The following is a 21826-nucleotide window of genomic DNA, read 5'->3' on the forward strand; positions in this document are numbered from 1 at the left end:
TGAACCATCATTTATTTTTCAACAGGACAATGACCCCAAACATACCTCCAGGCTGTGTAAGGGCTATGTGACCAAGAAGGAGAGTGATGGGGTGCTACGCCAGATGACCTGGCCTCCACAGTCAACAGACCTGAACCCAATCGAGATGGTTTGGGGTGAGCTGGACTGCAGAGTGAAGGCAAAAGGGCCAACAAGTGCTAAGCATCTCTGGGAACTCCTTCAAGATTGTTGGAAGACCATTTCCGGTGACTACCTCTTGAAGCTCATCAAGAGAATGCCAAGAGTGTGCAAAGCAGTCATCAAAGCAAAAGGTGACTACTTTGAAGAACCTAGAATATAAGACATATTTTCAGTTGTTACACACTTTTTTGTTAAGCATATAATTCCACATGTGTTAATTCATAGTTTTGATGCCTTCAGTGTGAATGTACAATTTTCATAGTCCTGAAAATACAGAAAAATTTTGAAATGTGAAGGTGTGTCCAAACTTTTGGTCTGTTCTGTATTTCCCGCAAATAGAAACCTACAACGCTGTCAAAATGGCACTCAACACCTAGACAAAAAATTGCATTAAAGAGACTACGTGTAAAAAGTGAATAAATATGGAGAAGCGAATAAGATGCACTGCTGGCGTCTCAAAGGATATAGATGTCTAAAAACAGCTGTGACAGTGGAACAGGTAATGTGGCTTCATCTCAATGCCTTTCGAAGTGCACTCACTTCCTCAGCAGAACCACAAGTCGTTCTCCTGATGAAGCAGAGAGTGCACTTCGAAACGCATTACCTGTTCTACTATCTCAAATGTTTTCTGACACCTGTATATATATATATATATATATATATATATATATATATATATATATATATATATATATATATATATACACACACATATATATATATATATATATTGAGATAGCATAGCCACTTCTCTACATCCATTCATTTCAACGTTGGATTTGCCAACCTGCGAAGCAGCAGCAGATGCGCCCCTTATTTCTGAGTCCATCTAACATAGTAACATAGTCTTCCTTCAACCTTAAAAAAAACTATGTCCATCTAGTTCAACCCATAGCCTAACATGTTGATCCAGAGGAAGGCAAAAAAAACCCATGTGGCAAACACTAAGCTCCACATTGGGGAAAAAAATTCCTTCCCGACTCCATACGACAATCAGACTAGTTCCCTGGATCAACGCCCTATCAAGGAATCTAGTATATATAACCTGTAATATTATACTTTTCAAGAAAGGCATCCATGCCCTTTTTAAATTTTAACAGTGAATCACTCATTACAACATCATGCGGCAGAGAGTTCCATAGTCTCACTGCTCTTACAGTACATCTAAGTGTTGTGCTTTCTCACAACATGACCAAGTTAGCTGTTTCGGCGTTTATAAACCCCTGTGGTCTGGATAACGCCCTATTTTGCACTCCTTTGTCCTAGTTTTTACGTGTATAAAGTGTACATTTTCAGAATAAAATAACAATATTAGTACCCACCAGTGTGACCCAAACAGCTATTATTGCTACCAAAATCTACATTTTTTTGGAAAGCGCACAAAAGGAAACCTGTCAGCTAAAAACAGAAAACAAAGCAAATCTACAGAGCTTAGCAGCAGACATAGTGGTAATATGCAGGTAAATAGCACTGTAAACATGTGCGACAGTCTAAGGGCTCATTCACATGTCTGTTATTTGTGTATGAGTTCTATCAGAGTGGTCTGCACAAAATCACGGATCAAATCAGCACTGCAGGGCTATGGGCCCGTGAAAAAAAATCATATAGCACTTTGATGACATATGTGGGACAGTTCGGTAGGAGAAGGTAGAGAAACTTTTTTTTTCTCTTCCAAGAAAAATTGATAAAGCGGAAACTAAATTAGGATGACAATGATGAAAATCTGATGAAACTCAGAATATAATTACTGATGAAACCAGAACCTTTTTTCTTTTATGTGGAAAAAAACGGATGTCTGAATGATCCTAACTGAAAGAGCAAGTACAGGGAAAAATACTTCTATTCCTCCCTGGTGAAGCTTGTCTGCAGTTATTGGGGCAGAGCTGAGGCTGTGAACAGTCAGCTCTCAGTACAAAGTGGGCATGCTGTAATCCCATCCATGTTGCGTTTTTGCCTACGTTTTTTCAGTGCATTCAACGGGGGAAGAAACGCTGCAAAAACACACAGAGAATTGACATGCTGCACCAAATCTCCACTTCAAAAATACTCAACGTGTGCATGACACTTCAGGTTTCTCATTCACTTTGTTGGCAACAGGTTTTGCTTCAGGTTTTGTCACAAATCTGCATAGAATGAAAAGGTGACAACATGTGCACTCAACCCTACAGAAGATCTAGAGTCCTTCGGCTGCCATGCTAATCCTTCAGTATCCTGCATTCACTTCACTGAACACCCCTTCCTCTGTTAAAGGGAATCTGTCACCACACATTTACCCCCAAACAATATATATAATCAAATAGAGACACTAAGACCATCAAACTCAGATGGCAAAACATTTGTACAGTGACTCCCATACCAATATTCTTGCCAGAGGCAGACTGGTCCGGGAGGCTTGTGCACCCTGGTCTTATTTCCCAGTAAATGTTTGGGCCGTAATAAAGAATTATAATATTAGCGATTGTCAGGAGCCTTAAACTGCCCACCTAAGTGACCTACAGTATGGCTGCCTATCTGAATAGCACACTGTGGGATTCCTCAGTCATTGTTATTAGATATTTGAAGTCACGTGGTTACTGCAGTGGCGCTTCCTAGTGGGAATCAGTCTTGAACCCCATCGTTGTCCGTCTGCTCTCCTGGTTGCCTTTGTGGTCCTCTGCTGAGGTTGAGCTATTCACTATTGACGTTGTACAACTTGTGCTTAAATGGGCTGTCCACTACTCGGAAAACCCCTTCTCAAACACTGTTTCTCCCAAGTAAAATAATAACAGCTACACTCACCTCCGATGCAGGCAAAGTTACAGCGGTATCTGCACTGGCTTTCCCAGGGCTTGTGTTACATTGTTATAGCCACGCAATCCCTGCAGCCAATCAGCATCCACTTCACTCTCCTTCCGGATGTCTGATTTGTCCAAAGGAGGTGAGAGTCAAGTGGCCACAGGGCTCGCATGACATAGCAATGTAATGCGAGCCCTGAAGAGAGTATAGGTGTTATCATTTTACCTGGGGGAAACCGTGATAGAGAAGGGGTTATCACAGCAGTAGACAACCACTTTGAGTTTGCATTCTATATTCTAAGAGTATACATTTTTGGAAGCATAGAATACACATTGTATGCTGCACTTTTTAAACTTCTAAAAAAATAAAGCTATACTCAGAGTAAAGCTGGTCAAACGTAAACACAAGCTCTACACCTTCTGACCTCAGGCGTCTATGGTTTCCCTGAGCTGCACTTTTGAAAAGTTTTATGGTTTTATGGTTTTCAAATGCAGTCATTCAACAAATGCAAAGACTGCAATGTGAACAGCCCCTTTGGCTAGATTCATAGAAAGGTATACTACAAATAAGGGGGGGGGGGCAACTGTATATCAAATGTATGCGCTTTATGATGCTTTTTGTTTTCTTTCTTTTACTATGGATGTGGATATATTTCTCATGGAAGCAAGCATAGCGGGAGCAACCGCTTACATTAAGCTCTGTAAATACCTAAAGTATGCCTTTGATTCTATTTTTTTGGGGGGGGGGTAGGGGGAGAAGCAATAAAATAAAAAAAAATATTCAAAAAGTGTTGGTGGTGTCTAACCAGTTATACTATGTAACTTTCAATACAACGCTTGCTACTTGAAACATACGCTACATCTATGTGAATAGCATGAAAGTCTTAAGGTTACACACTTTGTTTTGCAACACTTTTCAAATATTTTTGCATTCAGCTTGACTTTGTTACTCTATCTGCGTAGTAAGCTCTATTCTGTTACCGTATCTATGTATTAAGATTGCTTCTGGTAATGAATTATGTAGTATACTTGGTACTGCATCTACAGCAGGGGAAATAAATATTCAACACGTCACCAATTTTCTAAATAAATATATTTATAAAGGTGCTATTGACATGAAATGTCACCAGATGTTGGTAACAACCCATCCAATCCACACAGGCAAATAAATCAAACCATAGATGTCCATAAATTAAGTTATGTTTAATAATGAGAAATGACACAGGGAAAAAGTATTCAACACATGAAGAAAGAAAGGTGGAAAAAGCCATGGAAAGTCATGACACTAGCTGAAATCTATCAGTAATTAGAAAGCAATCCTGCCACTTACTGAAAAATAATATCAGCTGGTTCAACTAATGGCCTATAAAAAAAGTGTCTCATTACCAAGGTGCCACACAAAAAACATCTCATGATGGATAAAACCAGTAAGCCGTCTCAAGACCTTCGCAACCTTATTGTTGCAAAATATACTGATGGCATGGGGCTACAGAAGAATTTCTAAACTACTGAAACTTCCTGAAACTTCTGGGGCATAATCCGTAAGTGGAAAGAACATCATTTCACCACAAAATAGCTACGACCAGGTGCTCTCTGCAGGGTTTCAGACAAAGAAGTGAAAAGAATTAACAGAAGAGTTGTCCAAGAGCCATTGAACACCTGTGGAGAGCTACAGAAAGACCTAGAATCAGTAGGTGCAATTGTTTCAAAGAAAACAATAAGTAATGCTCTCAACTTCGATGGCATGAATGCACGCTCACCAAGCATGACTCCATTCCTGAACAAAAAGCATGTTCAAGTCCATTTAAAGTTTGTTCAACAACATTTAGACAAGCCTGTGAAATACTGGGAGAATAATCTGATCAGATGAGACCAAAATTGAACTATGGATGCTGCAATACACATCATATTTGGAGGCCAAAAGGCACTACATATCACCCAAAAACACCAAACCAACAGGGAAGTTTGGATGTGGGAACATCATGGTGTGAGCTGATTTTCAGCATATGGCACTAGCAAACTTGATATGATTGAAGAAAGGATGAATGGGCAAATTTAAGGAGACATTCTTGAAAAAAAATCTGCCGCCACTTACCAGAATGATGAAGATGAAACGAGGGTGGACATTTCAGCAAGACAATGATCCCAAACACATAGCAAATGAAACGCTCAATTGCTTTCAGAGAAAGAAAATAAAGCTGCTAGAATGGCCCAGCCAATCACCTGATCTGAATCTAATAGAAAATGTATGGAAGGAACTAAAGCTCAGAGTTCATAGAAGGAGCCCATGGAACCTTCAGGATTTGAAGAAGAGTGTTTGTGTGGAAGAATGAGCCAAAATCACACCTGAGCAATGCATGCAACTAGCTTCTCCACACAGGAGGCGTCTTGAAGATGTCATCACCAACAACGACTTTTGTTCAAATGATTAAATAAATTTAAGTAAGCGTGTTCAATCCTTTTTCCCGGTGTAATTTCTCATTATTACACATAACAATCTATGGACATCTATGGTGTGATTTCTTAGCCTGTGTGGATTGGATGGGTTGTTACAGACCTCTGGCGAGAATTGCATGTCAATAGCACTTTTAGAAATATATTTACTTAGAAAATTAGTGACGTGTTCAATACTTATTTCACCCGCTGGATATAATAAGCTTGGTGCTGGATCTATGTAATAAGCTTGGTGCTGGTATTGCATCCATGTAGCAAGCTTGGATCAGAAGCCGTATCTATGTAGCAAGTTTGGTTCAGATGCCACATCTATGTAGTAATCTTGGTTATAGTTCCTTATCTTTGTAGCATGCTTTGTTCTAGCAACGTATTTTCATAGTTAGATTATACTAACAGCTAAATCAGGTATAAGGGACTGCATATTAGAGTGCAATCCCCATATGAAACCAACACCTGGTGCAGTCTCACTTTTATGCAGCAGCCAGAGTTAAACAGGTTAAAGATAGACTACAATTTATGGGCCGGTGCTATGTGCTAATCTGCTCTATCTCTAGTTAAAATTTGCCAGCCAGATTAATTCTTGGTTCCCAAATTTTAAGTGTTGCATACTAATAAGCAGAATTGAGTCAGCTTCACTTTTAATGTTCATCAGCTTCTCTGAACCTACCATGTTTACTCTGCTTTAATTGACAGACAGCACCGCAATCTTCGATTATCTAAAATCCTGCAAACTGACTCTATTACCCACCACATGCACAGAACCTTGCCTTCCACTTCTGAAAGAATTCACAGTGTAGACATAGCGCTGGAGCGCCAGTGAGAAGTAGAGGCAAGGGTGTTTGCATGTGGTGGGTATAAGTCTGTAGATGTAGGATTTCAGATGTACAGGGTGGGCCATTAATATGGATACACCTAAATTAAATGGGAATGGTTGGTGATATCAACTTCCTGCTTGTGGCACATTAGTATACGGGAGGGGGAAAGCTTTTCCAGATGGGTGGAGACCATGGCGGCCATTTTGAAGTCAGCCATTTTGGAGCCAACTTTATTTTTTTCAATGGGAAGAGGGTCATGTGACACATCAAACTTATTGAGAATTTCATAAGAAAAACAATGGTGTGCTTGGTTTTAACGTAACTTTATTCTTTCATGAGTTTTTTACAAGTTGAACACATTTTATAAGTGGTCATAAAAGTGCTGCCCATTGTGTTGGATTGTCAATGCAACCCTCTTCTCCCACTCTTGACACACTGATAGCAACACCGCAGAAGAAATGCTAGCACAGGCTTCCAGGATCCGTTGTTTCAGATGCTGCACATCTCGTATCTTGATGGTATGGTGTGGTATATGGGGTACAAAGATAGTGGGGCCATTCTTCATCAATGGAAACCTCAATGCCACCGGATATCTGAAATTGCTACATGATGATGTGTTGCCCTCTTTATGCACTGAAGATGGCACGTTCCATGAGTTTTTCCAACAAGATGGTCACCACCACATTATGGGTGTCAGGTCCGAGCATTCCTACATGAACAGTTTCCTGGAAAGTGGATTGGTCATCGTGGGCCAGTTTAATGGCCACCAAGGTCTCCCGATCTGTCTCCCTTAGACTTTTATCTTTGGGGTCATCTGAAGGCAATTGTCTATGCTGTGAAGATACGAGATGTGCAGCATCTGATACAACGGATACTGGAAGCCTGTGCTAGCATTTCTTCTGCGGTGTTGCTATCAGTGTGTCAAGACTGGGAGAAGAGGGTTGCATTGACAATCCAACACAATGGGCAGCACTTTGAACACATTTTATAAGTGGTCATAAACTTGTAAAAAACTCATGAAGGAATAAAGTTACGTTAAAACCAAGTACACCATTGTTTTTCTTATGAAATTCTCAATAAGTTTGATGTGTCACATGGCCTTCTTCCCATTGAAAAGAATAAAGTTGGATCCAAAATGGCAGACTTCAAAATGGCATAAATTAGGTTACTTGTGTTTTTTCATTGCATTCTTTACATGCAATTTTATTGCATTTTTGTCTCTATTTTGGTATGTCATACTTTAAATAAAGCTGCTTTGGTTTTTGATACTTTCTAGAATTTGGCTTTCACAAAACTTTATTTATGCAGTCATGTGCGGATAATATGCGTTTTTAACTTGCGTATTTTCGGCATCTAATGCAATTCCATCGGGAAAAATCTGGCATGCTGAGGATTTGAAACATGCACCAAAGATCAGTTTATGTTGCATAATAAAAGCACAGGGGACATGAGATTTTTATAAATCCCATCCACTTGGCTGGAACTGTAAGATGCTGTGTTTTTGATGCAGCAAAAATAGGCATTGTCCAATGCGCACCAAAAACATATCGTGGGCATAAAGCTGTAGAGTGCTGAGTGGTGGAGGTAAGGGTCCTGTAGGTAAAATTTGTACCTATAGAAATTTATGATATACTTTCGTTATGCCATAAATACCAACTTCATACCAACTTATTTTTTAGTTTGGACCCTGGATTGGTTCAGTATGACAATATGGCCCTTGGACCAAATAAAGGTTGCGCACCCCTGATTTAGAGTGCTTTCTAATAAGGCCAAGTTGTATTTATTTTATAGTCTTTTGTAACGTTAATAACTTAGAACACATAATACAAGTGTACTCTGTGTTGCTGTTACTGCTCTTCACCCTGATAGTCCTCTTAAACCCTTCGAGACATAGGACTTTTAGTACGTCCATCATTGGGTCCTCATAAATGGATGGACTCAGGAACTTGGCCTACACTATACTTGACATCTGCCTATAATAGCAGGATCCGGAGCTTGCTCCAATGCCTCTGTCAATAAGTGACAACGGCATCTAAATGGCACATAAGCTCAAAAATGAAAAGTGGTTGCAGATACTAAGGGGGTTAAGGCCCATTTAAGCCCTTTGTTTTTACAGCACAGAAGTACAGAACCATTTAAATATAAGGAATGGAATACTGACCTTTTTAAGGCATACTCTGCATTAACCAGAGACGTCTTATAATGTGTAACTTGTTGGTTCACTTCCTCTGATAATCTGACTACTTCAGCTTCTAGTCTCTTATTTTGTTGTTGCAGGTCAGAAATGTGAAAATCTGTAAAGATATCTGGCTGATATAATTTTCCATCCAACACGAGAGGAAAAGCTTCCTTCTCTATGGTGCTTCCACTGGCAGGAGATAAATCACCAGCAGTCGGACCAGAGTGCTTATTTCTGCTGCGGATTGTACTTGAATGGGGTTTCAAAGTGAGCATCACCATCCTTTCCTTTTGAAGCCGATCCACAGTTTTAGAAAGTGCTTGTATCTCCTTACTTTTAGAAACAAGTTCCTGGTTAAGTCTTGTTATTCTTGCTTGATCAGTATTCTCCTCCTCGTTACTATGTGACTTAATATTTCCATTTTTAAGCAACAAGTTCTTCGCTTTGAGGGTGTCGATTTCTCTTAGCAAATTCATTACTGTGGTGTGATGGGAATCCTTACATATAGAAAGTTCCTGCTCAAGGGCTTTAATTTTTACTGTGTTGTTTATATTCTTTTGTGGTTCATTTAGAGGCTCCCGAGTATGTAGTTCTTCAAGTTCATTTATTCTTCTCTCATACTGTATCTAAAGAGAAATGAAAGAAAAATGAGACATTGGAAATGCATCAGTGCATTTTACTAGAAATTCAGACATACAGATGGCTATTTCATCTTTTTCTAGAAAATTCTATTTCAGAAGCTTAATGGAAGTCAGAGTGACTAAAAGAATGACCTCCAAATGTGAGAGTCCTATAGAACTTGAATGACTCAGTCTACCAACTATTTTGTATTTTGAGAGCAATAGCAGAGTCTTGATAGCTGTCCATGGGGGTCAAAAACACTGTACAACCAGATGGAGCAAACATTTAGTTGATGCCATTCAGATTTGTTGAAATCTAAAAATGGATCCATTATAGCTGAATGGCTCTTTTATAAAAGGAAGCCACAATGCCAGATTAATGTGGGCAATACAGAAAGAAAAGCATCAGGAAGGTCAACTCAGAGAATATTTAGTCATATAATCCTCCTAGTTCCTTAAAGGGAAGGTGCTGCATTGTTTTATTATTTAATTTTTTTTTACATAAAATGTTGTTTTGACCTTAGATTTATTAAATTGTATTCATGTTTTTTTAAATACATTTTTAATGCAGCCACTGAGGTCTGCCATTTTACTTAGCAGGTCGGTAAGGGTCGCTGCACAACACTTACAGTCTACAAATATGGCAGCACCTGGGCATAGGAGACAGCGGTTGGATGCCGACACTATCTCCAACATCGTAGCTGCATCAGCTGTGAGCTGCCCAATACACATTTGGAGGTGTGTCAGGGCGCCATTTTATTATAGTCCGGCACTATCTGTTGAGCTCCATTTATCCTCTATTGCCAGGACCTGTAACCGGAAACTGTACTGCTTACTTTCGGCATAAAAAGTCCTGAGTTGCGAGGAGACCAGAAGAGCTGGAGAGACTGGAGGAGCTGCGGACAGTAGTGAACATCGTGGACATCCATTTTTAAGTAGCGGTGTATCAGGACTGCGGCAGTGTGAGTATCAGGACTGCGGCAGTGTGAGTATCAGGACTGCGGCAGTGTGAGTATCAGGACTGCGGCAGTGTGAGTATCAGGACTGCGGCAGTGTGAGTATCAGTGACAGGTATGGTGCTTTTGTGCAGAGGAAAAAATATGAGAGGGGGGAGGCAAGGAATATGAGGGGGAAAAGGCATGGAATATGAGGAGGAAAAGGCGTGGAATATGTGGGGGGCAAGAGATGGAATATGAGAAGGGGAAACATGGAATATGAGGGGAGAAGGCATGGAATATGAGGGGGTAGAAGGCATGGAATATGAGGGGGAGAAGGCGTGAAATATGAGGGGGAGAAGGCGTGAAATATGAGGGGGAGAAAGCGTGGAATGTGAGGGGGTTAAGGCATGGAAAGTGAGGAGGGGGAGTCATGGAATGTGAGGAGGGGGAGTCATGGAATGTGAGTGGGGAGAGACAGACATAAAAATGTGATGGGGGAGAGACAGACATAGAAATGTGATGGGGGAGAGACAGACATAGAAATGTGATGGGGGAGAGACACGGAATGTGATGGGGGAGAGACACGGAATGTGATGGGGGAGAGACAGACATAGAAATGTGATGGGGGAGAGACACGGAATGTGATTGGGGGAGAGACACGGAATGTGATTGGGGGAGAGACACGGAATGTGATTGGGGGAGAGACACGGAATGTGATTGGGGGAGAGACACGGAATGTGATTGGGGGAGAGACACGGAATGTGATTGGGGGAGAGACACGGAATGTGATTGGGGGAGAGACACGGAATGTGATTGGGGGAGAGACACGGAATGTGATTGGGGGAGAGACACGGAATGTGATTGGGGGAGAGACACGGAATGTGATTGGGGGAGAGACACGGAATGTGATTGGGGGAGAGACACGGAATGTGATTGGGGGAGAGACACGGAATGTGATTGGGGGAGAGACACGGAATGTGATTGGGGGAGAGACACGGAATGTGATTGGGGGAGAGACACGGAATGTGATTGGGGGAGAGACACGGAATGTGATTGGGGGAGAGACACGGAATGTGATTGGGGAGAGACACGGAATGTGATTGGGGGAGAGACACGGAATGTGATTGGGGGAGAGACACGGAATGTGATTGGGGGAGAGACACGGAATGTGATTGGGGGAGAGACACGGAATGTGATTGGGGGAGAGACACGGAATGTGATTGGGGGAGAGACACGGAATGTGATTGGGGGAGAGACACGGAATGTGATTGGGGGAGAGACACGGAATGTGATTGGGGGAGAGACACGGAATGTGATTGGGGAGAGACACGGAATGTGATTGGGGGAGAGACACGGAATGTGATTGGGGGAGAGACACGGAATGTGATTGGGGGAGAGACACGGAATGTGATTGGGGGAGAGACACGGAATGTGATTGGGGGAGAGACACGGAATGTGATTGGGGGAGAGACACGGAATGTGATTGGGGGAGAGACACGGAATGTGATTGGGGGAGAGACACGGAATGTGATTGGGGGAGAGACACGGAATGTGATTGGGGGAGAGACACGGAATGTGATTGGGGGAGAGACACGGAATGTGATTGGGGGAGAGACACGGAATGTGATTGGGGGAGAGACACGGAATGTGATTGGGGGAGAGACACGGAATGTGATTGGGGGAGAGACACGGAATGTGATTGGGGGAGAGACACGGAATGTGATTGGGGGAGAGACACGGAATGTGATTGGGGGAGAGACACGGAATGTGATTGGGGAGAGACACGGAATGTGATTGGGGGAGAGACACGGAATGTGATTGGGGGAGAGACACGGAATGTGATTGGGGGAGAGACACGGAATGTGATTGGGGGAGAGACACGGAATGTGATTGGGGGGAGAGACACGGAATGTGATTGGGGGGAGAGACACGGAATGTGATTGGGGGGAGAGACACGGAATGTGATTGGGGGGAGAGACACGGAATGTGATTGGGGGGAGAGACACGGAATGTGATTGGGGGGAGAGACACGGAATGTGATGGGGGAGAGACAGTCTCATATTCCATGTCTCTCCTCATATTTTTGCCTCTGCACAAAAGCACCATGCCTGGCCCTTCACAGCTGCAGCCCTGATACCAATGGATGAAGTCATAGCCACTCTCTGGTCCACGTCGCTCCAACGATCTATTCTGCTTGCTGCTTCTCTGAGCATGCTGCGCCAGGGGTTTATTAGCACGTGTAGATCACAGTGCAGTCACTGTGGTGCACTATATGAGGCGCATTATACTATGGAGCACTATGTGGGGCCATTATACTGTATGGTGCACTATATGGGGCACATTATACTGTAGAGCAATAAATGGGGCCATTATACTGTGTAGGACTATATGGGGTTGTAGGGAGGTCATACAGACACGTGGAAGCCACACACAATACTAAGCCTCATTTTGACTTATTTTAAGGACATTACATCAAAGTTGGATCAGCCTGTAGTGTGTTTTTCCACTTTAATTTTGTGGGTGACTCCAAATCCAGGCCTCTATTGGTTAATAAATTTGATTTCCATTGATGATTTTTGTGTGATTTTGTTGTCAGCACATTCAACTTTGTACAGAACAAAGTATTCAATGAGAATATTTCATTCATTCAGATCTAGGATGTGTTCCCTTTATTTTTTGAGCAGTGTATTTTAATCAGACCTATCCCAATTCTATATCCATCAAAATCTTCAAATTAAAGTTAGTAGGTAAGCAAGCCTTCTCAAATACACAAACCATTAATTCCCTTTATTCTAACATAACAATAGATGACACCACCCCTTCCACTCAGAGAAATGCTGTGAAGGTAAACCCTTCATTGAGACCCACAGGACTCCTTGAATTAAAAGGAAAAATACATTTTGCCTCTTCTTGCTGTAACATTGGAAGGGGGATTTGCTGTAAGGGGGATTTGGATAGGCAGTTACAACAAGAAGAGGCAAAATGAAGAATGTTACAGCAAGAAGAGGCAAAATGGATTTTTCCTTTTAATTCAAGGAGTCCTGTGGGTCTCAATGAAGGGTTTACCTTCACAGCATTTCTCTGAGTGGAAGGGGTGGTGTCATCTATTGTTATGTTAGAATAAACATAACATATCCTGGGAGCTATAACTTTGTCTGCTTTTATGAATTAGGTTTGGAGCATGACTATTGGCCATGAAGTGTGAGTCTCTAGGATAGGCCAATGGATTGGAACTATGAGATCAATGGAGTAATTGGATGACCTTTGAATGATGAGGTCACTACAAAGGTTTTAAAAGGTCAGACAGCATTCTGATTAGCTCGGTATAGCCTCTTTCCCCTGATGACGCCACATGGTGAAACATGTTGGGAAGGCTGAGTTGCTATTTTTTTTAAGCATGGTCTAGATGGTGAACACAGCAATGTAAAAAGTGAAAGATGTGCTTGTATATGAACCTAAAGAAAAGCTAGATAGGCATATGCATAGCAATTGACTACAAGTGCCATAAGTGATAAACCCATGAGATCAAATTTATTGAAGAGAGCATAAGCAGATGCTAACTATTTTTTAGGTAGAATGTGATGGGTTATGTGGGACTAAATTGGGCATTTGAAGCCAGTGATTGTAAGCCTAACAGTTCCTCATGTATGAATTTGGAGACTGATGATTACCTCTATGATCAGTGATGTGCTTTTTTTAGCAATCCCTATATGCTGAGTAGAGCACAATTGCATATAGCAGAGGCTAGATAAATACTCTCTTCACACGATAAGAGGGTATTTAGCATTATTAGAATCTCAGTGTGTAGTTGTTGAGAATTATAATAGAGGAGAATAATTAATAAAATACAAGCACTTTAGTATGATTAATTAGGGGTTATGAAGGCCCTCGCTGAAGTTTCATCTATATCAAGTACTATGTGGGTTTAAAGTATATGCATCCCCTTGTTATATCTATAAATTATATTAAATGTTATGTTTTATGATTAGGTCTTTATTAGGGATCTCTATTTGCCTTTGGCAATGTGTGTGTATATTAAATAAACCCTGAGCTGACCTAGAACAGATTTTCACTGGTGTATCAGCGGAGTGTATCACACAGGTGGGATTAGATACACAGTATCTAATGTATGTTATTCTCCTACTGCTTGCCACTAACTGGTTTAGCCTGGTGCTTGTAGGTGGGTGTAGCCTGCATGGGAAGAGACAACTTTTTCTTTGTTTTTAGTATTAGACACTTGGTGGCAGAAGTCAACAGCCATGGTTCCTGTGTTCCCCGGTGTAGGCTACAGGAAAGCGATTTTACAGTGAGTACTAGTAATCCTCTTTTTAATGTTCCAGCCCACATTTACTGCAGCCGTAATGTGAACTAGTTGTACACTAGGTTTTCATGGCAAATTTCAGCAGCAGCTCCCCTTAGCGTTTAAAAGTGGAAATACCAAACCTTTATAAATTATTTTTCATATTTTATTTAATTAAAACAAATGATAATATATTTGTAAGTTTATGGATTTAAACTTCACCCTACTCCTGAAAACTACCTACAAACAACTGAGACCTAAGACTTTTTGAAGAAATTGGAAGAATATTAGCATTTCCAACACGGGAACATTCACTTTCCTGTAGCCTACACTGGGGAACACAGGAACCATGGCTGTTGACTTCTGCCACCAAGTGTCTAATACTAAAAACAAAGAAAAAGTTGTCTCTTCCCATGCAGGCTACACCCACCTACAAGCACCAGGCTAAACCAGTTAGTGGCAAGCAGTAGGAGAAGCTACTGAACAACAACCAACAGAAAACAACGTTCCATCAAAGCCTATAAAGGGAGGGGGTTATGTCCCCCAGTGAAGGCTCTAAGAAAGATTTCTTGGTCGCTTCATTGGAGGGTACAGGAACCATGGGACATCCTAAAGCAGTCGCTTTAGGTGGGTTTTAAAAATGTATATAACATAAAAAAGAAGCAACAGTAGTTTATTTGTATAATTATACAAGAAGCCCCTCCAAGGCAAAAATTGTGTACATGTACCAAAAAACGTATTAATCATAAACCAACGTTTCGACCTATGTCGGTCTTTATCAAGGTTTCTCTAAATGAAAAGGAAAAACAAAGAGCATCAAAAACAAGTACATAATTGAAATAAAGACATATGAGGCTATCATAGGAAGAGCCTTGTGTAACATTATACATTCAGCAAAATAGTAAAGATATTCAAGGCCCGAAACAAAGATTCATTAGTTCATACAGAAAGGGAGGAATTAATGACAACATTGTTATAGCATATGAATTAAAACAATCCAAGGTAAGAAGGAATCATAATTGGTGTAAAACTCACTGAACAGTAGTTAGAGTTCAATATAGGCATACACCGGATGTTTCATGCGGTTCAAACCGCGGTGTTCATGCGTTCCACCTATTGCGCATGACCGACAATGCGGAAAAAGTGCGCGCTTCTCAATTTACATTGGGCATATATAAGCAAGCAAATGTCCTGTCACTTTGCACATAGCCCCAGTCACCGGCACTTATCCTGAAGGCACTTTCCCTTATAAGCAGGTATGTACATAAGTCCCACTGGTTATATAACAGGACATGCTTTTCTAGTAGCCTTATGCTAAGACTAGATTACTTTCTACATGGCATCTCCTTTTTTCTTTATATAGCGTCTCAATGACCTATTCAGCACCCGGTGTACGCCTATACTTAACTCTAACTACTATTCAGTGAGTTTTACACCAATTATGATTCCTTCTTACCTTGGATTGTTTTAATTCATATGCTATAACAATGTTGTCATTAATTCCTCCCTTTCTGTATGAACTAATGAATCTTTGTTTGGGGCCTTGAATATCTTTACTATTTTGCTGAATGTATAATGTTACACAAGGCTCTTCCTATGATAGCCTCATATGTCTTTATTTCAATTATGTACTTGTTTTTGATCTTTTTTTTCCTTTTCATTTAGAGAAACCTTGATAAAGACCGACATAGGTCGAAGGTTGGTTTATGATTAATAAGTTTTTTGGTACATGTACACAATTTTTGCCTTGGAGGGGCTTCTTGTATAATTATACAAATAAACTACTTTTTCTTGTATTCTAACTGGAGTGCCGAAGTTTTCTCTACATATGAAATTTTTTTTTTCTTCTGAGCACCCTAAACTTTCTTCAATACAGTGAGCGACCACTCATTAGACTATATAAAAAAGAAGCAAGTCATCAAGAGGCAGGCTGAACCATATCATACCTGTATAACATTCTTAAAAAAGGCCCTCATTCACATATGCAAAGGTTTGCACTCTATTAAAGAGGTTGCCCACTACTTATACATTGATGCCTTATCCACAGGACCCCCACTGATCAGCTGTTATCAGTGCCGTCCGGAGGTACTTACTAGTCTAGTTTTAGTGGCCGCTGCGGGGTACTACTCATCCGCCTCCAATTCAATTTTATAAATATGTACTCCCGGCAATCAATACTGATCCATCCTCAGTGGGGTATTTTATGCTGAAGGGGGAGGCCGGCCCACACACCCCCTGTGCTGACATCACGTGGGCTTGCCTCCAGCCTTCACATTTTTATTAAAATCGCTAACTTCTGGGATAACTTATCGCTTTTTGATCGCAGAATCTTGCTAACAACGCGATAATTTCCATTATGAATTTGCCTTTCTTTAGAGACCACACACGACACAGTTGCGGTCTGTTATTTTGGTACTGTTGCGTCACAGCTCCCCAGAGTGGCTTACAGCTACGGGAAAATAAGCATATTGTTCCTTAGCTGATCCATACATCCATTATTATCGGATGTATGGAACTTTAGTTATTCCAGATTTCGTGTCGGTTCAGGCCTGTCTGGAGACCTCTATTACATTCCTTTTGAAGCTTTTGGAATACAACCTTCTCAGCTAGCTGTAAATTTATCACAAGTCTGTGTTAATTGGGTTTGGTAGCACCTTTTGGGCTAGCATTTGCTTACAAGGCATTTCTCATGTGTGTGTTAATTTGCCTAGATGCCACTGGCCAAGTGTCAGCTCTTCTCTTTTGACAATTACTATAGGGGAGGAGGAAAGAGGGGTCTGGGAGAGAGACTTCTTAATATCTTTCCGACATAGTGGGATCTAGTCAGAGAGGAACTTGGTTCTTTATGATACAGCTAAAATGTAATAGAGTATCCATAGTTATCCGCAGACCTTCTAAGTACTTAATCGGAGAAAGGGCAGAAGAGGATGATGTCTGAATAGAGTAGGACTACGATTCCCTGGGAATGTAGAAGGGCTATGACCACAGCCATGACCTTTGTGAGTGTACAGAGAGAGAGCAAGAACTAAAAATGTCCGGCATGAACCACATGAGAAGTGCTCTTCAGTGGAGGATGATGTGTAGGTAGACACTCTGGACTTATCCTGAGGACAGGAAATCGCTAGGGTCTGTGGAAGCTACGACTGAGTGGAGAAAGTCCATGCTTAAAAATTAATGGAATCAGACAAATCTGTTAAGATGTTTCATGCCCAAGGACTGCTCCCATTTTTATTGGGAAGCACAGGCCAATCTTATAAGAAACATGGGGATCTCTCCAGGCTGACAGTAAAGGTGCCAGAAGGCTTCAGGAAGATTTTCTCATATCTAGAGAAATGAAAGCCTCCTGACAAAAAGACTGAAACTAGTGTGTCCTAGGCCTTGATAAAAATTTCCCATGAGACACAAGATGCTCTGTTTAGAAAAGGATGGTGAGGCTACTGGCTGGAACATTTCGGACCTGATTGCAGAGGAACAGCTCTATTGTTCATGCTTGCCTCAGACAGCTAGACTGGTAGCAAACAGACAAATTCCTGAGATGGAAAACCTGTCAGGTATGTTTAGAGGTGGCATCTGTATTCCATTTTGTCAGCCAAGAACCCTGAGGAGTGTGACTATTTTGCCAGAAGCCTGAAGAAGAAAAAAATGGGGTGGAGTCTAATAAGGCCAACTGAAGCTACATGCTGGGGTGTGCAAACTGATCGGCTGAAAGGGAAAAATCCTGAGCAGGAGTAACGGAGAGATGGACATCAGGAGTAGCCAGCTGAATCAAAGGCAGATTGCACTATGAACTCATGTATCTGTCAGTCAGATCCTTAAAAGATGTTGCACCCATGAGGGTAGGGAATTAGCCAAATGTTTGGGCTGTGAAAAACTCTTTCCAGGCATTTCCATTATTCTGGTCACCATTATGACAAAGTGTGCTCTTCACTCATTTGAGGAAGACAACCTCTGTGGCGGCATTCACAAGCTGCGGTCATTTTGTGGCTTTTAGCCGCAACATACCAGTACCTCTGCAGAGGGAGGGAGTGCTGCGAGGGTACGTTGCAAGGGAGAAAAACATAATGGCCTTGTCCTGTAGTCTGGTCTTCAACGACATAAAAATCTTCACTCGCTGCAATGCACCACACCCTGGGAAGTGGCAGGACAGGAGCATGGGGCATGGACCAAATGCCTGTGGAGCTGGAGGCCCTGTAGGCACAGCTGTCCTGGTCCTGCCATTAGAAGAGAGGCGAGACAGTATGACTGGTTCAGCCCTGTTCCCTCTGCATACAAAGGGAGTGCCAGAGTGGCCTAACCCACTCTTTTTACAAATCTAATTGATCTTAGTGTCAGCTTCCTGGCAGCAGCCAACAACCATGGTTCCAGTGTTCCCCAATGAAGAAACTGAGAAAACAACATTGTCTGTTTAAAATGTAAAATGATATTTCTGAAAAATTCTAGAAATTTGTAATGAAATAAAAATTCACCTTGACTTTTTGAAAGTTCTGCTCCATGCTGCGCAGAGTTTTCTTAGCATCTTCATCTTTGCCTTCAAGGTCACGTTCTAATTTTTGTATCCTTCTCTCCAAGTAGCCCACGGTACTACTTTTTGAAGGCTCATCAGTTTCAGACACTGCTGCAGCAGCAAACATGAGAGCAGGTATGGAGTTGGGGTGTCTTCTCTTAATAATTGCTTCCATTTCTTTAACCTGTTTCAAAACACAAAATTAGATGATTAACAAACAAAGTAGCACTCTGTAACGCTAAGTATGCGAATATGAAATATATGAAATATGAATTGCATTACTGCTGTAGAAAATAGAAACAAATGAGAAATCTTAGCACATAAATTGGCCAATTCATGTGTAAGTGGTAGCCGCGATAAGGCGTTTCTCAAAATACCAGGACCCTATCAATGTGAATACCTCTCCAAGACACATCAGTCTGCTAATGTGTGGGATAGTAAGATCCTGCTGTAATTAACACCTTTATCCCCCAAGGTGGTTTGCACGTTAATGACCAGGTCAATTTTTATAATTCTGACCACTGTCAGTTAATGAGGTAATTACTCTGGAACGCTTCAACGGATCCCCCGGATTCTGAAACCGTTTTTTCGTGACATATTGTACTTCATGATAGTGGTAAAATTTCTTCGATATCACTTGCGTTTATTTGTGAAAAAAATGGAAATTAGGGTTAAAAGTTGACCAGCGATTTCTCATTTTTCCAACAAAATTTACAAAACCATTTTTTTAGGGATCACATCACATTTGAAGTCACTTTGAGGGATCTTTTTGACAGAAAATACCCAAAAGTGACACCATTCTAAAAACTGCACCCCTCAAGGTGCTCAAAACCACATTCAAGAACTTTATTAACCCTTCAGGTGCTTCACGGGAATTTTTGGAATGTGGAAGAAAAAAATTAACATTTAACTTTTTTTCACAAAAATTTTACTTTAGACCCAATTTTTTTTATTTTCGCAGGGGTAACAGGAAAAAATGGACCCCAAAAGTTGTTGTGCAATTTCTCCTGAGCACGCAGATACCCCATATGTGGGGAAAAAACATTATTTGGGCGCACGGCAGGGTTCAGAAGGGAAGGAGCACCATTTGACTTTTTGATAGTAAAATTTGCTTGAACAATTAACGGACGCCATGTTGCGTTTGGAGAGCCCCTGATGTGCCTAAATAGTGGAACCCCCCCCCCACAAGTGACACCATTTTGGAAACTTGACCCCTCAGGGAACTTATCTAGATTTGTGGTGCACACCTTGAACCCCCAGGTGCTTCACAGAAGTTTATAACATTGAGCAGTAAAAATAAAATTTTCACATTTTTCCCACAAAAATGTTTTTCAGCCTTCAATTTTGCATTTTGCATAACAGGAGAAATTGCACCATGCAGTTTGCTGTGCAATTTCTCCTGAGTAAGAAAATACCCCATATGTGGGGGAAAACCGCTGTTTGGGAGCACGTCCGGGCTCGGAAGGGAAGGAGCGCCATTTGACTGTTTGAATGTAAAATTTGCTTGAATAATTAGCGAATGCCATGTTGCGTTTGGAGAGCCCCTGATGTGCCTAAACAGTGGAAACCCCCCACAAGTGACACCATTTTGGAAACTAGACCCCTCAGGGAACTTATCTAGATGTGTGGTGAGCACCCTGAACCCCCAAGTGCTTTACAAAAGTTTATAACATGGAGCCGTGAAAATAAAAAAATCTGACTTTTTCCACAAAAATGATGTTTTAGCCCCAATTTTTTTTCACAAGGGTAATAGGAGAAAATGGACCCCAAAAACTTTTGTGCAATTTCTCCTGAGTACACCAATACCCCATATATGGGGAAAATACAGTGTTTGGGCGCGCAGCAGAGTTCAGAAGGGAAGGAGCACTGTGTGACTTTTTGAACACAAAATTGGCTGGAATTGAGAGCGGACGCCATGTTGCATTTGGAGAGCCCCTGATGTGCCTAAATAGCGGAAACCCCCCACAAGTGACACCATTTTGGAAACTACACCCCTCAAGGATTTTATCAAGGGGTATAATGAACATTTTGAACCCAGAGGTACGACACAGAATTTGATAACATTAGGTCATAATATTGAATAAGTTATCATGAGTCTTGAGCACAAGTGCTCGCTCCTTGAGTTTGCATCGGGTACTCACGTATGCACCATGTATCGCGGGTGCTCGAGTGACATGCTCGAGTCCCCGCCCCGCATGTTTCATGGTTATTAGACACCCAGAAAAAAACATGTGGGGATCGCTCGTGCATGGCAGGCAATACCCGCAAGGTTTTTTTGGCCGCGAAGCATATGGGGCGGAGACTCGACCATGTCACTTGAGCACCCCCGATACTCAGTGCATACCCGAGCACCCGATGCAAACTGAAGTAGCGAGCACTTGCGCTCAACACTAGTCGCCATATCGTCATTTTTTATTTTTTTTTTACTTTTAAAAAAAATCCCAACCCTAGCCCAACCCCAACCCAAACCCCATCCCCAACCCTAGCCCAACAATAACCCCAACCCTAGCCCAACCCTAACCCTAACCCCAACCACAACCCCAACCAACCCAACCCCAACCCTAACCCTAAAAGTTTATTTTTTACGCCGCTCCTCGTGCAGTATAAGTGATTAGACGACTTTATTCTTCGGGTCAGTGCGATTACAGCGATACCAGAATCATATCGGGATTTTATGATTGACAGCTGTCACACTAAAAGACACAATTTTTTTGTAAAATCTAGTTTTAGAATCGCCAGATTTTGAAAGCTATAATATTTCCATATTTTGGCCGACAGAGTCATGTGACGGCTTGTTTTTTGCGGGATGAGTTGACGTTTTTATTGGTGCCATTTTCAGGCACGTGACTCTTTTGATCGCTTTCTATTCCGATTTTTGGGAGTAACAATAAACAAAAACTAACAATTCAGGAATTGTTTTGTTTTTTTTAATTTTTTTTATTCTGTTCCGCATGTGGTAAAATTGATAAGGTAGCTTTATTCTTCAGGTCAGTACGTTTACAGCGGTAACACGTTTATATGGTTTTTCTATGTTTTGGCGCTTTTACATAATAAAAGCTATT

The 21826-nt window shown here is 41.4% G+C and overlaps 1 protein-coding gene across 2 annotated transcripts in view; it reads right to left on the reverse strand.

Moving 5' to 3' along the window:
* The window catches only part of CEP162 (centrosomal protein 162), a 145822-nt gene that overhangs the window by 29896 nt on the left and 94100 nt on the right, over window positions 1–21826 (reverse strand). For both annotated transcript variants that reach the window (XM_073675653.1, XM_073675654.1), the window contains 2 exons: window positions 18727–18948; window positions 8385–9028 (listed from right to left, as the gene is read on the reverse strand). In XM_073675653.1, the coding sequence (XP_073531754.1) occupies window positions 8385–9028; window positions 18727–18948 (866 nt within the window). The remainder of the gene's footprint in view (window positions 1–8384; window positions 9029–18726; window positions 18949–21826) is intronic.

This window comes from Phyllobates terribilis, unplaced genomic scaffold (genome assembly GCF_046119375.1).
Source record: "Phyllobates terribilis strain yellow unplaced genomic scaffold, ASM4611937v1 Scaffold_3__8_contigs__length_932513732, whole genome shotgun sequence".
Classification (NCBI taxonomy): domain Eukaryota; kingdom Metazoa; phylum Chordata; class Amphibia; order Anura; family Dendrobatidae; genus Phyllobates; species Phyllobates terribilis.